Source organism: Perca flavescens, chromosome 3 (genome assembly GCF_004354835.1).
Source record: "Perca flavescens isolate YP-PL-M2 chromosome 3, PFLA_1.0, whole genome shotgun sequence".
Lineage (NCBI taxonomy): Eukaryota > Metazoa > Chordata > Actinopteri > Perciformes > Percidae > Perca > Perca flavescens.
In genome coordinates this window covers 33012516-33028536 of record NC_041333.1, presented here as the reverse complement: position 1 = coordinate 33028536, position 16021 = coordinate 33012516, and the positions used below count along the sequence as shown (strand labels likewise).

Below are 16021 nucleotides of genomic sequence, written 5' to 3'. Positions count from 1 at the left end.
CGTTACTGATGATTATATATCAAAAATATAATTTTAAAACTATTTTGTGAAAGCACCAATTGTCAACCCTATAATATCGCCATCGAGGTATTGGGTCAAAAATATTGTGATATTTGATTTTCTCTGTATCGCCCAGCCCCACTTCAGACTACTGACTACTGGTTTGATCTAAGCCATATTCAAAGTCTAGCAATGTGACACTGGCCTCGGCACTTTGCAATGGCTTTATTCTTTAGGTACATACCTCCAGCAGAAGACACACTTGTTAGCACAGGCGAGGCTGGGGGTAGTCTCCATGCACCGGTGGGACTCAATACCATAGAAAGTGTGCTTGTAACAGCCTCCTCTCCCTCGCAACATGGACTAACCAACAGAAACAACACCTTTAATGTGATTCTTGCATTCAGTTAGTCAAAAAGTCAAATGCGTTATAAAGAAGGGTAAATCCTGTTACCTTGGTCCATCGACAAAGCTTCACTCCTGAGTGACTTCCAATTAGTTTGTACCCTGCACAGAAAGAGAAAGGACAACATTTGTTCGATAGTTTTTCAAATTCTCTTTCAGCACAAAAAGGAGGATAAAGTGCTTTAAATGCACTTTCTTCACCAGTCTTATATACCACGGCCTAATACCACCAGCTACGCTTGGGTGAGCCCTTGCGGGCTTTGCTTGCTTTTTACACATCCTCCTCTGATGTCTGTCAAAGAGAAAAGCTTAATCTGTATCACTTAATCTGCTTGAGAAAAACCAGAACATGATATTGGGAATGCCTCCAGGGGAATTAAGAAGGGGTCACTTTTAAAGTCCCAACGTTTAAAGATACTTTGTACATAAGCCATGCAGCCGCAAAACAGCTTGATGTGGGATTCATGTGGGAATCTTTATTTTATTTTGGAACCTTATGCGTTTTTGCTGAAATATCTCATTAAAACAAAAGCAGAACATTTGTGTCAGGGTGTGGATGAGCTCTCACAATTTGCAAAGATCTCAGGTTTGATGCTAGATTAGTTGGATACAATTGGTATTCATCAAGTCTATTTAGAGTGTATTTGTAGAAAAGGCTGAATGATGACAATACAAATTTTTGATGAATGAAACAGCTTGCCATTGATCAAAGATGTTCTTTTGAAAAATCACTTACTTTGAACGCACAAACACAGTTCTATGTACTTATTAAATAATATTTTTAACACATAATGTTTACGGTGCATTTTCCTCTTTGAGGCATGCTGACCAGGATCAAATTTCTTTTCCACATTAAGAGCACATGTCCTCTTCTAACTTGGCTCCTAGCAAGCCAGATACATAAAAATGATATAATCCCAGACCAACAAGACTGTGGAAACCACAGTAAGGACCTAGGCCCAGGCAGTTTATTTAACCATTAATGACCTTAATGTTAGAAATGTTTCCCCTCCTCTGTTTGTTAGAGAAATTGATTTCCAATGCCTCAATATCCTTCACTGTGTTAGGGGAGAGGATAAAGCTAAAGTGAGGAGGTGGTGGATGGAGAGAAGAAAAGAAAGGTCTTTCTATTTTCTCTTTGTCTATTATCTCTGAGAAATGGCATGAGCTGAAAAAGTACAATATGTGCTACAAATAATTGTACTGTAAACAGCTTCACCAGGAGCAAAACAACAAATGGATATATGGTTGTTTACCTGTGCAATGCCTGTTTGGCAAAAAAATAATAATTAGTACTAAAATATATCAACACCCTCTTACATTCTTCTTAATGAGACAACATTACTCTGGTTGGAAAAAAAAAATTAATTTATGAACTAAAATAAACAGATTAATAATTGATTGAAAGTCAACTTACTCGTCCGTTTCTATGATAATATTAATGGCCACCTGCTTCTCAACTAACTCTTCAAAGAGGACTTCAATTTGCCACTTACAGGTAGTCTGCTGCTACAAATAGCTGCTGAACAGAAATAAGTTCTTACCCGATAAGCCTTCAATCTGTATAGCACAAAATACTATACAGATTAACTATCTAGTGGGCCAACTGTGGACTTAAATAACATAAAATAAAAGTCAACACTATAGACAATTCTAAAAACAATGTATACTTTGATCTGTGATACTCTATACATCACTCTGAGCTGCCTGAGGGAAATAAAATGAGCAGGGAGAGGATGTGTTGCATCAAAGAGTTGGATCAGCCTAATTTGTTTGAAGATTTTTTTTTCCCCCAGGATCTTAGAGGCACTATTTTTCCAAGAAGTAACCAAAAAGAAGACACTCGACAAAATATTTATTTTAATAGTAGTGCTCTCAAACGATTAAAATATTTAATCGCGATTAATGACATTAATGTCATAGTTAACTGACAATTAATTACAAATTTGTATCTATTCTAAATGTCCCTTGATTTCTTTTTGTCCCATTATTTTTTCTCATTTGAATGCTCTTATCAACATGGAAAAGTGGATTGTCTTGCTTTGTGCTTTTGTCGCCTGGCTTTAACGGGGGGGGGCGTTAGCGTTAGCTTACTACTCTTTGGCCGCCTCGCAAGCCCAAACAAGTGTGTGCGGTGTGCCTGTTGTTGTGTTTCCGGTCTAGCTAGATTCGGTGTGGTGTTGTAGTTTTTCTAACGTGACTAGTTGTTGCAACAGCATGTGAAAAAAAAAAAAACTACAAAGTTTGCTAGGCCGAAAAGAACGTTAATCTTGCGATAAAAAAAATGTACATCATTAAAATGGTTTTGCGTTAATGCCATTAATAACGCGTTTAACTGACAGCACCATTTAATAGTATATATTATATTTTAATCACACTTCGATCTGTAAGTGAATATTCTAATGAGAAATAAAATGTTTTCAATGTTTAGTGCCACACTTGGTGAAAGCTTATTAACTTAGATATTACCTAACTTAAAACTCTCTTAATGAAATTGTTGCAGCAGATGTACCAGTTCTTATATTCCTACATAAAGGAATATAGCTTTTGCTACTGACTATAGCTAAAGAGATACATGTGCCTTAGTCTGGCTCCCGAATGTTGAACGCGTGTATAAAGTTGGACATCCCCTTCCGCTTTCTCTATTGAAAAAATCTATTTTGCAAGGCCAGCGCCGCTGGATCCAGGACTTAGCGCCGCCCAAGACGACTGTGATTGGTTTAAAGAAATACAAACAACCAAGAGCAATTTCTTTCATTATGTTAATGTTAACTCGTGCAGCCAGACCATACTCCAGCGCAGATGGAGAGATATGGGGAGGTCTGGTAATGTGAGACTGCATGTGTCCTAAACCATCACAATGACAATTTAAAATGGATGTCTGCCCACTAGGTTTTACTCTTTGTCAACGCAAATACAAATTAAAATGAAACAGACTTTAGGTAGCGATATACATGTTGAGTCTCAAATTCTAGTCTCCTGAGCCACAGCAACCATTATCTTAAATGTGCAGCACTATGATAAAACTTTCTTGGACATTACACAAGAGTTTCAATAGATGTGTGACTTTTGTATCCATGTCATGCCAGAATAAGGCTATATGGGAAATTAAGCTTTCCAAGACACAATATCATTAAAACAATGCCAAAACTTTCATCCTTCATTCTTTTATTGCAAATAAAACAAATTGTCTAGCGGGACTGACTGTTGCCAACACAACACTATAAAAACAGGTCAACATTTGGTCAAAAGAAGTGAAGTCTCGCTCACAGAGTCCTATTTATAGAGCGGTGTGTAATCCAACAGTAGGGGCTTACTGGCTGAAAATGACTGGCTTGTGCTATACTAGTGAATGGATTAAATAGAGAAGAGATAGTAAAATGTTTCAGACAGAACTAATACGCCAACAACCCAGAGCCTGAGGCTTTATGAGAGGCAACCACCTACACAGAGGATGCCCTTGACATAGATTAATTTACCCAAAACACAAGATGCAATACGATACATATTGAGCCAATGTTAAGCATTAAGAAAGAGCATTCAGACTTGACTTCAATAAATGAGAAACTTTCACACCTTTTAAATGAAACAGGCATATAGTATTATATTTGGACCGATCCAATAAGACTGACTACAGCACGTAGTCTGGATGTTGAATTTATGAGCACTACCTTGTTAACGCCAGCTCAGAGTAGTTTTATTGAGGTTTTGGTGTCTGAGGAGAGAGAAGTGAGACTCTTGGGACTGCACCCTGAGGACAGGAGGACGCAGAGACAGTAACTGGACTGCAAGGTATCAATAAGTGTCATTAGCCAACACACATTCCCCAGCTGTACACTTCTCCTCATGTAGCACCACTGACCAGCTTTAACTAATTTGTCTATCAGTATGTCAGAAAAAAAAAAAAAGGCTGGAACACAAGATGCAATTTTCACAGCCGATTTAACTTTATCATACTCCAACCAGAGGTTCCAATGTGTTACTTCTTTCTGTGTCGTATGCCAAAAGTAATCAGCATTTGAGGCCAGTAAACAGGATACTAGATGAATAACAGAAAGCATCGTTACGTACCTAAGGTAAATGGAGTGTGAGAAGGGACAACCTCTGTTAGTGACTTTGATCATGGGGGAATGCTTTTCAGGAAAATAAAATCTATGATTGACTTCTATCCTGGCAATTTCTGTGTTTGCTAGATTTACTGCTGAAATACAAAATAATGACATGACTCATAACTTATATATTTAATTTGATGTTCTTTTGGAAATGGCTGCACAGTTTTACACACAAGTCAAAGGTTTATAAAATTCCACCATCACAGTTATAGACAATATTGATGTGTTGTATTTTGTGTTAGCTCTCTAATCGATGACTTTTACTGAATACAAATCTCCATTTTGCTCACCTTGTTTTGTCAGTGCCCCTCTAAGGGCAGGGGTGATCATCTCTCTTCTTTCCCCGTCATCTTCAATCTTCTTCACGCCGTTCAACTTGGATAGCTTCACCATCTGGCCGTCTCCTTGACCCTCCTCCTTGCTCTGTGGCAGAGACAAAACTCAGAGTCACTTATCGTTTATAACCATGTCGCATATATGAGGAAAAAAAAAAAAATCAGGCTCTGCTCAGGTTTGCTGTGTTGCAACTGCAAGTCTGTCACAACTATAACATTTATACTACTATAATGTTGTAAATTTAATGTTGAGAAGAATAAAAAGAAGAGAAAGAATTCAGCTGCTCTTGTAGATGCAGAAAATAAAAATGAATAAAAAAAGTTTCATCCAACATAGTCAATAACACTTTAAGGTTTGCAGACTTAGTAAAAAGTAATATAAAGTAATATTCAAAAGTAATATTCTAAGCTTTGCATGTAGGAGATTACACTACTTAAAGTACCGGACAGAAATGAATTAATAGTTACTAGTTACGATCTTTTCCAACTTTGTCAACTTAAGAACTACAGTACATTCAGTCACATCGAGCCACCTGCATCAGTGTTCCCTCACCTGTAGCAACAAACAAACCCACTTGCAAACAACACTTTAGATGTCACAAATATGTCAGTCCACATGGCAACTGTGCTTTCTGCCAGAACTAAGCTATGAGAGTTATTAAAGAGTAAAACAAGTGTCTATTTGATTTAACCACACTGTCAGTGCCCCATTCCTCATGTTGGACCTGGATCGCCGTCCTCCAGGAGATTCAGCCTCTCCTCGTGTATCTCTCTCTTTTTGTTTCATTCTCCTATCTTTGTGAATGATGTGCCTCAATTTCCCTTCTTGTGTGATTGAGTAGCCTGTCCTCTCTCCAGGTTACATGGTAGAGAAGAGTGGCTCAGGCTCTAGATGTTTGGCAACACCTTGAAACTGCTTGACATCCTTCTGGATCCACCTTTTTCATATATGTTTAGGTTCTATCAGCATCATTTTGTCATGGATTGTGTATATTGTCATTTTATTTTGCTGGTCTTTTTCTGTACACACACACAACATCTATTGTACAACTGATTGTCCTGGGAGAGATTCCTCCTCAGTTGGTCTGAGGATTCTTCGAATTTTTTTCCTGTTAAAGAGTTTGTCTGTCGAGTTTTTCCTGATCTTAAGCAAGGCTTAAAAAGAACATACGGTGTCGTATGCTGTACAGATTGTAAAGGCCCCTGAGGCAAATTTGTGATATGTGATATTGGGCTATTTAAATAAAATAAAATTGACTTGACTGTCATCATCCTGTGTAAGAACACTGTCCATTAATCACAAATGTTAATGCTGATTAAACTGCTGCAGGATGCAAGATCAAAGTTCTGAAATGTTATACGTTTAAGGAACAAAGTTAAAAGCAAGAACTTCCAAAAGATTGATTGAAGTGTTGATGTTGGACAGGACTGAAGATCAAGGGTTGGGATTCTGCAGTCCTTGTGTGACTGTGTGTGTCACATAACCATTTACCATTGCATGACATGATCATTATAAATAAAGAGATTTAATCCTGTCCACACAGTACAGGGTCATCTTCATTTTAGGCCTTTCAGGGGCCATGTCAAATGCAGCAAAAGGTCTATAGCATAACAAGAAAATAGTTGGACTTTATACCACAACACCTGTTTTGATGCTAAAGCTGCGGCAGCCTATTTGTTTGGAAGATGAACAACTTCCTTCAGGCCAGGATTACATCATCGCAGTGTACAGCATTTGTATGTAAATCTAAATGTCTTAGAGATATGCCGTTTACAGATACAACAAAAGATTGATTAGATCCTGCTAGAAAAGTTGCCCAGTGCATGGGAACAGGTATTTGTTTTTTAGAAAGGCATGATGGATGAGGTGCCTTTGGGATTAACAATGTTAGGTGACAGCTCCACCCAATTACTGTGCTGCTACCACTGCTACGGCTTGCCTCTAGTGATCTATATATCACCTTCTCAGCACAGTAGCACTCATAATGGACTGATGCTATGTCAGCAAACATTGACAAATGTTCGTATGTGTGTATTCCTGAAGTGAGACTTCCATTAACCTGTTCCTGTGCAGCTCGCTGTAGGGTACTAACCCTAGCTCACTGGCCCATGTGCTTCAGCCAAGACAGTCTGAACACCACTTGATTTAAAGTAGTGTGAACATCAGCCATATTTACTGGAAATCCATGTGTTCTCTTAATTAATCTTAATTACCATTTCCATCTTTTCCAAATAATTCCCCCTTGGAGTCAGTGATCTCCAGAGAATATTGAGCTTTTTGCTAATTAGAAAGTGCCGTTTATATGGAGTCATGTTTGTGTCCACCTGATGAATGTCTAAAATGTATTCTCCTTTTAGCTCTGTTTTAGTCTTTACCAACTCCTAAGATAAATCTCTTCAGCTGCTAAATGCTCCACTATGTTCAACAGCTAGTCTCTAACAGTGTTTGTTTGCTGTTTGGTGCTGAGCAGGTAGTGTATAGTGGGTTATTACAGCATTTTCTTTGGAAATAAGTTGCCTGCTGCGTCTGAAAACGACATCATGAAAGCAGTGGGATTGAACCAGAAGAGTAAAGTTGTGGGCCGGATAGCTGAAAAATTAGCTTAAACTCACTATAAAGCTCAGTAAAGCCGAGAGGAGCTGCAGATACAGGGATAGCATTGGGTCAATGATTTGTACAAAAACAATATCTGGATTAGAGCTGTAAAGATTACTTGATTAGCTGATTAAAAAGAAAACTAATCTTCAACTATGTGAATGATTTATCAATTGTTCAAATATTTTTCAGTCTCTAGTTTCAGCTTCACAATAAAAAGATTTGCTGCTTTTCTCCGTTTTATATAATTGAAATGAATTTCTTAAGATGTCATCTAACATCCATCTCTGACATTTTCCACTACTTTGTTATACTTTATAGAACAGACAGGGGATGCTGTGAGTAAGTAAGCCATCGTGCTGTGTCAGAATCGTCCCACATCTCATGCTCAGGTGGAAAAGGATCTGGTGTTCGGCTGGATGACATTTTTACATTTATCTCTCTGCAAATGATGTGGGGTTGCTGCTTTACTTTGGGTGGTTTAAAAGGATGCTATAAGCCATTCTCTATTCCAGTTATCAAGCAGTCAATCAGGGATGGCATCAGCCACCTAGAGGTAAAATCATCAGGAGGCTGTGGCTCAAATAGCTGTGCAAGTCCGTAAAATATCTAAACTGAAAATTCTGTAGCCTTCAATTTAAAACCCCAAAATGGGATTTATCACTCTCAGCCAGCACAAATGTCCACCTTCTCTTACTGCATCCCTGACATGCAATATTTTCTAACCGCATATGCAACATGTAGCCAACAGTGCAACAATCTGTCCCTGTGGTGTTTGCGTGCAGCCCTGGCGATTCATCTGGCCTTAGTCTCTGGTTCCCACTGCTCGGCTTTCACCCTCGAATGAGAGCTCGCAGATATCCGGACATGCCCGGGCCTGTCTGGACTAACAAAACTGGGACATCTCACAGCACCGTGTTCTGCTCTGGAACCATGACACGACGTGGGGCTGATGCAGACAGACAGTGTAGCGATAACACACAGAGCATGCAGGTGTTCACGGGGACAAAAATAAAGGTATATGTGGGAGAGAGAGCACAAAAGAGGGGGGGGTCAGGTAGAAATAGAGAAAGAAGACTTGGGAACAAAATAAATGATATGAAACCTCAAAAATCAAGATCTAAATTAATTTAACACACCAGCTGTTGCCAGCAGATTACCAGCTGTTAGCTCAGATATCCTTGAAAATAATGTAAAATGCATAGTCATAGATGATAAACTTTTTTTTTTACTTGTTTTGTGGGAAAACAAAACACATTAAACAAAAATAATTCTTTTAAAGTTAATTATTTAATTATATATAAAATTACATTATAATATATACATAATTATAATGTATTTATCTGGTCATTTAATGTAGATGATATGTTATCGGTATGGAACCTGACTGACAACCTACTTTAATTGACACATATTTGGCATGCAAAAGACAATCGTGTTTTCAACAGACTCCAATCATTTTAAACTATGTCGACACCAATTTTAGTGATAGCAGTTCATCTCTGTAATCTCCCTCTGGACATCAAGGTAAAAAACATCCAAAACCCAGCACAGAAAACTGTGTGGCCGCTTGAGTTAATGATCCGTTCCACACTAACTCCTATCGGACAACAGTCCCACGGCATGAAATGGACCACTCTGTCAGAAACCGAAAGGAGGACAAAGTTTAGATGCCAGCGCAACGAACGTTTGTGCAAAATCAATTAGAGAAACAATGGAAATGAAGCCTAGGGGCACTTGCCAGAATACAAAGACTGCCAAAGACCGAAATAGACCAAGGTTGGGCAATATGAACTTTACGCTCTGGCAGCCAATCGCAGCGTGCCTGGCAATCTATCCTTGTGTACACTTGAAGAAAAAAAAAAACAGTTGCGGGAAATATGTCTCACCATTCAGTTTAGCAGTAAACCAGTCATCTTCATTTCTGCCTGGCTACAAACACCATGGACATCAATACCGACAAATCCATCTGTGCCACATTTAGTTCTACAACCATCTGCTTGATGATGAGGCATGATGGCAAAAACAACATTTAATGTTGGAGAGATAACTTACTTATCCAAGTAAGAGATGATTCGTGAAGAAAGCAGACAGCTAGACACCTTAACTAGAAGCATATGTTAGTTTGAGTGTAATGGGTTTGAGAGGATGAAATGTGGTAGCCTATGAAACGCATTAGTGAGTGAAAAGAGCCGTAATCTCGGGATAGCCCGGTTCAAAACCAGACTAACTGTTCAATGCTGCTTTTAATTAATTCTAAGTGTGACAAATTTGTGTCCTCAGTCTGGGATGTAAAACCCCTAAAGGCATTCCTCTATTTAATAATTGAGTGACATTTCAACAAATAATGCTAAACACGTTGGATGCCTTGTTGGACTGAATTTTAAGAGAATATATTTAATAATGTGTTCAGTCGACATCCATAAAAACAGGATCAAGGCTGATCAGTGGACTAAAGGAACATATTAGTGCCAGCGAATGGAAATGCGATGTTTGCTGTAAGCTCATATTTTGAGCTTTACTTGCCACGTAGGAAATCATATGCAGTAACCTTCACTGCCGTATTGGCCAGTAATCTATACCATAGTGACATAAATGTAATTAGTTCTTCTGAATTTGTTTGCCTGTTGTTTGTAAATCACCTGGCCATAATCCATGGTGATTCACTTTAAAACCATGATTCAGAGCTATTGAATACAGACTCAGATAGTCAGTAAAGTTTAGCTTCAGTTTGGTTTTAAAAAGGCCATGGAGGTAATAAAATCTGCTGATGTGTACAGAGAATTCATGAAAGTATTTTTTGCAAATGAGATGATGACAGTGTGGTGTTAAAGTGGCTCACTCAGAGTTTTGAGTTGAGAGAGTCTCTGCCATCACCTAGTGGTCAAACACAGCCAAAGTGAGCTCCCACCTGCAGTTATACATGGTTGATCTCCAGCTCCTTTTGTAATACTGCAACACTGAGAGCCTTATGCAGCCTTTATAACCTTAGACTAAAGTTTCATCTCACAACATATTTATCTTGGTAATAGGGAGTCTTTCAAAACATCTGGGCCTCAGCTGGCTCTACAATGTAAATTAGCATTATTTATTAACATATTCCAGTGGGGAAATTTCCTTTTCACACTTAATTTGCAGCTTGTCTAAGTACTTGTCTCTTGGCAATAGTAAATGTTTAATCTCCAAACTAATTACATCTTGCACTGCCTGCTCGGTGTGACCAAATTATGCAAAAACAACACTAATTTGTTATGTTATGTGATCCTGACATCCAAGTGTGATGATGCAAGTCATAACAGCAAATCATTATACTTAAATGTTACGAGCTAAGTTAGACTAATTAATATGAGAATACATTCGCAGCAGGTGAAATGGAAGACATTGTCCATGTTTGTGATTGGCTATCCCAAAAATAAAATGGGAATATCTTCGGGAAAAGATTGACAACAGGAATACATGCCTTCTTCATTAAAACTCAAAGAACAAAACTTTAAAAAGAGGTCTGGCTACTTTAGCAGACATAACGGAGCTTCTCCGGCTCCTCAAGTCATCAATTGATGTCTCTTCAACTTTCCCAGTCGGGATGTATAAAACACATTCATGCAGGGCTTACACCCTCGCACAGTTTACACACAATCCCCTGTAATATCCATGTCACATGGGAAGGGACAAGCCTGGGAGAATCTGTTGTTTAAATCTGTGTGAGACATTGACACTTCTACTGCTGTCCAGCACTGTTAGCACAACATTACCTTAAAGCATTATGCATTCATGAGAACAAAATTAAGTAACCACAACGTTTCCTATCAACTGCAGTGCTGTCTTGGGCACTCCCTTGAGACACTGAAAAACACACCAAATTAAATTTCACACAGAATATCTTCCCCTCTCGTTTCTTTAGAACCAAAAAAGAAGCTAACAGGAGGCAAATGTTTGATTTGAGTTCAAAAGCTGGGATCAAAGTTGGTTTTTGTTGCAGCCACAAATCATTTTGCGAGTATCTTGTTATGCCTGGTTGAGGCAGGAGTTTTGGAGCTGGGCATAATGCAGGCAGACATTAAAAAAAGGCCAGTGGTGTAAAGTAGACATTCATTACATCACAGATGTGGATGGACAGGGCTTATTGTTCAATCTTATTGTTTTTGCAACAACTACTTTAGCAGAAATGAAAAGGTAATAATCTAAGAGAACATAAGCGCAACATGAAACTAGTGAGCAGCTAATTCAGAGGTTTCCACTCAAAATTTAAGTACAAGAGGACTTCCCCACAATGATCTAGCATTCAAAAAGCACATTGAATAGCTACATTTCTTTTCATTTTATTTCCCTCACTCTCAGAGCACCCGTCTTCGTCTCAGTCCTTACACTACATATAAAAAGGAGACCGATAGAGCCTTTTCCTTCATATTTTTTATTGCTTTTCTTGAGTCACTCGTTCCTCACAAGTCTGTGAAGTGGGCGTCCTCGCTCTTACGCAAGCCTCCGCTTCTCGCCTGCCGGGGTCTGGTGTCTATCAACCCATCTGCCACTTCTACTTCAATGAAACCACTTTTTCTCAACACACTTAGATTGAACTGAGGTGGAGGAAGCTTAATGCCACGATGGTGCTCGCTAAAAGACCTTAACGTGGAAATGCTGAAAATAAACCTGCTAGATGATGACTGGAGACTCCAGTTTTAAATGTCCAAGGACAATCTAAGTGTAAAATTGTGAAGCAGACTAAGCTCTGTAAACCTAACACATTTACAAGTACAGTATACACTTCTGAATGCTCATTTTCATTATTTTATTTCTTTCTGTGGTGTTGCCTTAACGGTAGTGGTTTTCTGAAGCTAGGGAAAGGGGGAATGAAGTAAATTATTCTAAGTTCCTTTTGTTCAAGATCATCAGCTAACTAGTTTTCTACGCAAACACTCTGGGGGCCAGACTTTCAAATACAGAAAATAAAACGTATTTATACCTAATAAGCCTATCATTGTTTGACATTTTCACTTTTTTACTAAATTAATGCTACTTTTATTTACTTGTATCAGTTTGAACAGACTCCTCAAATCCCTGGAAATCCATAATGATTACTAGATAGGCTACATAACTAGAAAATGATCTCAGACTAGGAGGCAGTTCACTGAGGAGTGATGGTTGAAATCTGTGATTACAGAAACTGTAGTATGCAGTGTTCTGATTGGTGGAAAACGCTTGCAGGAAGAAAGGCCTGTTGTCAGGTAAAAATGTCACTCTCAAAATGCCTGAAGCGAAAGGTTGACGTGGAAAACCGCAGCTTTAATAAAGAATGGACTGATACGCATTCGTCTTGTCGACTTTCAGTAACGCTAAACCTGTATGCCTAATTTGCAATTAAACACGGACCGCCAATTGTGGATTGCTGCTGTAGAGTAACAGCTGTAGACATATGTAGTGTAATGAAAAAGAAGCATATACTGTACATCAAAGATGGATAGATTAAGTCTTTGGGGTTTGTTTGGTTTGTTGTAGGACTTTCTTGATGTATGCATGGTTGTATGTAAGTGTATGGTTTGCATTTGTAAATGTGTATGAGTATAAATGTACGTGTGCATTAGGGCTGGGCAACATATCGGTATTATATCAATATCGTGATAGGAGACTAGATATTGTCTTAGATTTTGGATATCGTAATATCGTGATATGACATAAGTGTTATGTCTTTTCCTGGTTTTAAAGGCTGCCTTACAGTAAAGTGATGTCCTTTTCTGAACTTACCAAACTGATGTAACTGTTCTATTACTTACCTTTACCCACCAATTCATTATATCCACATTACTGATGATTATTTTTCTAAAATCTAAGTGTGAAGATATTTTGTGAAAGCACCAATAGTCCACACTACAATATCGTTGCGGTATCGAGGTATTTGGTAAAACATTTTGTGATATCTGATTTTCTCCATAAAGTCCAGCACTAGTGTGCATATAGATAAATGTGTAGTTTTATGATGTACAATCATGTATAGATATATTTCTGTTTCTATGGATGTAAATTCTGCTTCTGTTCAGCTGTTAACTGTGAGCATGCATAATGCTAATAAACTCAACTAAAAGTGGGGTCAGTGTGGTGGTGGTGGACATGAATGCTAATAAACTCAAATGTTACTAAAAGTGGTGTCAGTGTGGCAGTGGACAGAGTCTGACCTTTGCTTTCTTGACACTGTTCATGATCTTGCCCAGATCCTCCATGTCAACCACTGAACCGGAGTTTTTCTCATCTTGCAGGCCAGAGTCCTCCTCATCACTGCTGGACTCTATAAGATCCTCCTGAAACAGGAAGGCAGAGAGACCAGAAAGCCCAAAATATGGTTAGTAAAAGACCGTTTCTAACCCTCATCCTTACTACCAAAATATTTAACATGCAAGCACTACGGAATCGGGTCCCTGGGGACCACAATAAAAAAACTACTCTAAGAAACAACCATCATAGCAAAATGTTAACTTATTTCTTCTCAAAACATTATCAGTTATGCAATTCATTTCATCTGGAAAAAAAAGATCATTATTTTACGAAACTTAAATTTAAAGTTAATTTGCATATCGGGTAAAATGAAAATAGACCGCACATGAGAAAAACTGCGTATGTCTTCTTCAAAGTGACAGACAGAGAGTGCCCCAACCCTCCTGATAGTGTGTGATTCTTGAAATTAGGACCCATGGCAAACGTTCCCTCTGTTCTATTTTATCTATTAAAAACAGCAGAGGCTGAATTGAGTGCTTCCCAATACACTTATTTAAACAGAAAACAATGATTTACAAAGTCATAAAAATGTGATAATGCATCTGTGAGATACGACAAAATGTCCAAGGTCTGGTGGTACCTCAGTAGGATGAGGGTTAAACAAAAACAAAGTCAAAAGACATGGGGAGACAGATGATCGAGTCCAAACTGTAAGTCACTCGAACATAGAGAGACTCGCATATGTTTCAACCTATAACCAATTAAAAAGGTATCCATGATTAAGCGAGGGAGCCCACATGGAACACATTTATTGTACGTCGTTATCTCCTCTTGGGCTGCCTGATTAAAGAGGACCGTATGCACGCTTACGGAGGATTTATCACAGCGTGTGCCCAGGTATGCATGCATGAGCGGTACAGTGGGTGGATAAATCATGATGATGGTCCCCTCGCCACAGTTCTCAGCTACTTCTACTACTACTCCGGTTCCGGCTGAATGTCACCTCCGTTGAGTGCAATCAGTGGTGCAGACAGAGGGGAAGAGGTCTCAGATAGAGTTGGCTCTGAGGTGCCTGCTACCATGACAACTGGTCATCTATGTACGATGCATATTAAAAGCTGTCCGTGTGTGTGTGTGTGTGTGTGTGTGTGTGTGTGTGTGTGTGTGTGTGTGTGTGTGTGTGTGTGTGTGTGTGTGTGTGTGTGTGTGTGTGTGTGTGTGTATATATATATATATATTTCAGTGTTTGTAAATGGACTGCATTTATACAGCGCTTTTATCCAATCCAAGGCTTTACAGTTGTTGCCTCACGCACTCACTCACTCACAGGAGCAAGGATACTTCGACATGCGGACAGGAGGAGCTGTGTTAAATAAGGGATTGTTGTGAAAATATATACATATTTTGACATGATGGTCAACATTGACAGCGATGACTCATTTCATGTGCAGAACATTTATGCCATAATACTTTCCCTTGAAAATGCACAACATCAGACTACGAAATAAGGACCTGGTTAACAGAACGTAGCACCTGTCTTCCTGAGTCCTGATCACATTTTCATCACATTGGAGGAGTGCAACGTGAGGCCATTAGCCCAGCCTGCCCCCTTCAGCCTCCTGTGATAATAGGTGCTTTCATATCTAGTGCACACGACTCATAAGCCACAGGACATTTTCCTGATTACACACCAGCTACTCACTGTCTCAACCTTTGTTCTTCTTATATTCACCTATTGTCTTTACTTTCTTATAGGGTGGTCAAAATTGCTCAAAAATGACGTTCGAATATTCCCTCTAAAATAACACCGAATATTCAAACTATTCGAACATCTGGTTGCGCATGCGTCCAAGGTGGCGCGCGACATCGTGACGTCAAAATGATGTAACGACAAAGCGGAAACAGGAGGCCTGAACGAGTTCGCCAACAACGTGATGCCAGGACTCTCAGAGTGACTGCAGGTCTCTCTGGTAAACTTACTGGGTTAAGATGAGTTCTTTTATGGTGAATGAAAGGCTCGATCAGACGATGTAGGTCAGTGAATCAAATCGAAGCATTGACGGAAATGCTGCTGCCAGTTCTGCCCATAGACAGTATATAAGGTTCTGCCGTTGTTTACCTTTTTCTTCTTCTTCTAGTCCGTAGAAAGAGCAACGTCGGTAGCCTTTGCTCATTAGCGCTACCGCTGTTCAGGAGAAGACTGCAGCTAGTGTCGCGACCACCAGCGCGGGTATAAATAGTCACGGCGATCTCATGATGTCACATTTGTCAGTAGGGGTTGTAGCTGATTCTGTGGTCTGTACTGGGACCAGTGGTCTCTGGCAGGGACCAGTGGTCACAACCACTAGGGGCGCTAGAGACACTGGTCG

General features: G+C 39.1%; 1 protein-coding gene across 2 annotated transcripts in view; it reads right to left on the bottom strand.

Moving 5' to 3' along the window:
* tyw1 (tRNA-yW synthesizing protein 1 homolog (S. cerevisiae)) overlaps positions 1-16021 on the bottom strand; it is a 73705-nt gene that overhangs the window by 51401 nt on the left and 6283 nt on the right. For both annotated transcript variants that reach the window (XR_003692279.1, XM_028574525.1), the window contains exons 7-10: positions 13616-13738; positions 4808-4940; positions 455-507; positions 245-363 (exon numbers count right to left, since the gene is read on the bottom strand). Coding sequence is in view for 1 of the 2 variants with exons in the window: in XM_028574525.1 (XP_028430326.1) it covers positions 245-363; positions 455-507; positions 4808-4940; positions 13616-13738 (428 nt within the window). In the remaining variant the exon portion in view is untranslated. The remainder of the gene's footprint in view (positions 1-244; positions 364-454; positions 508-4807; positions 4941-13615; positions 13739-16021) is intronic.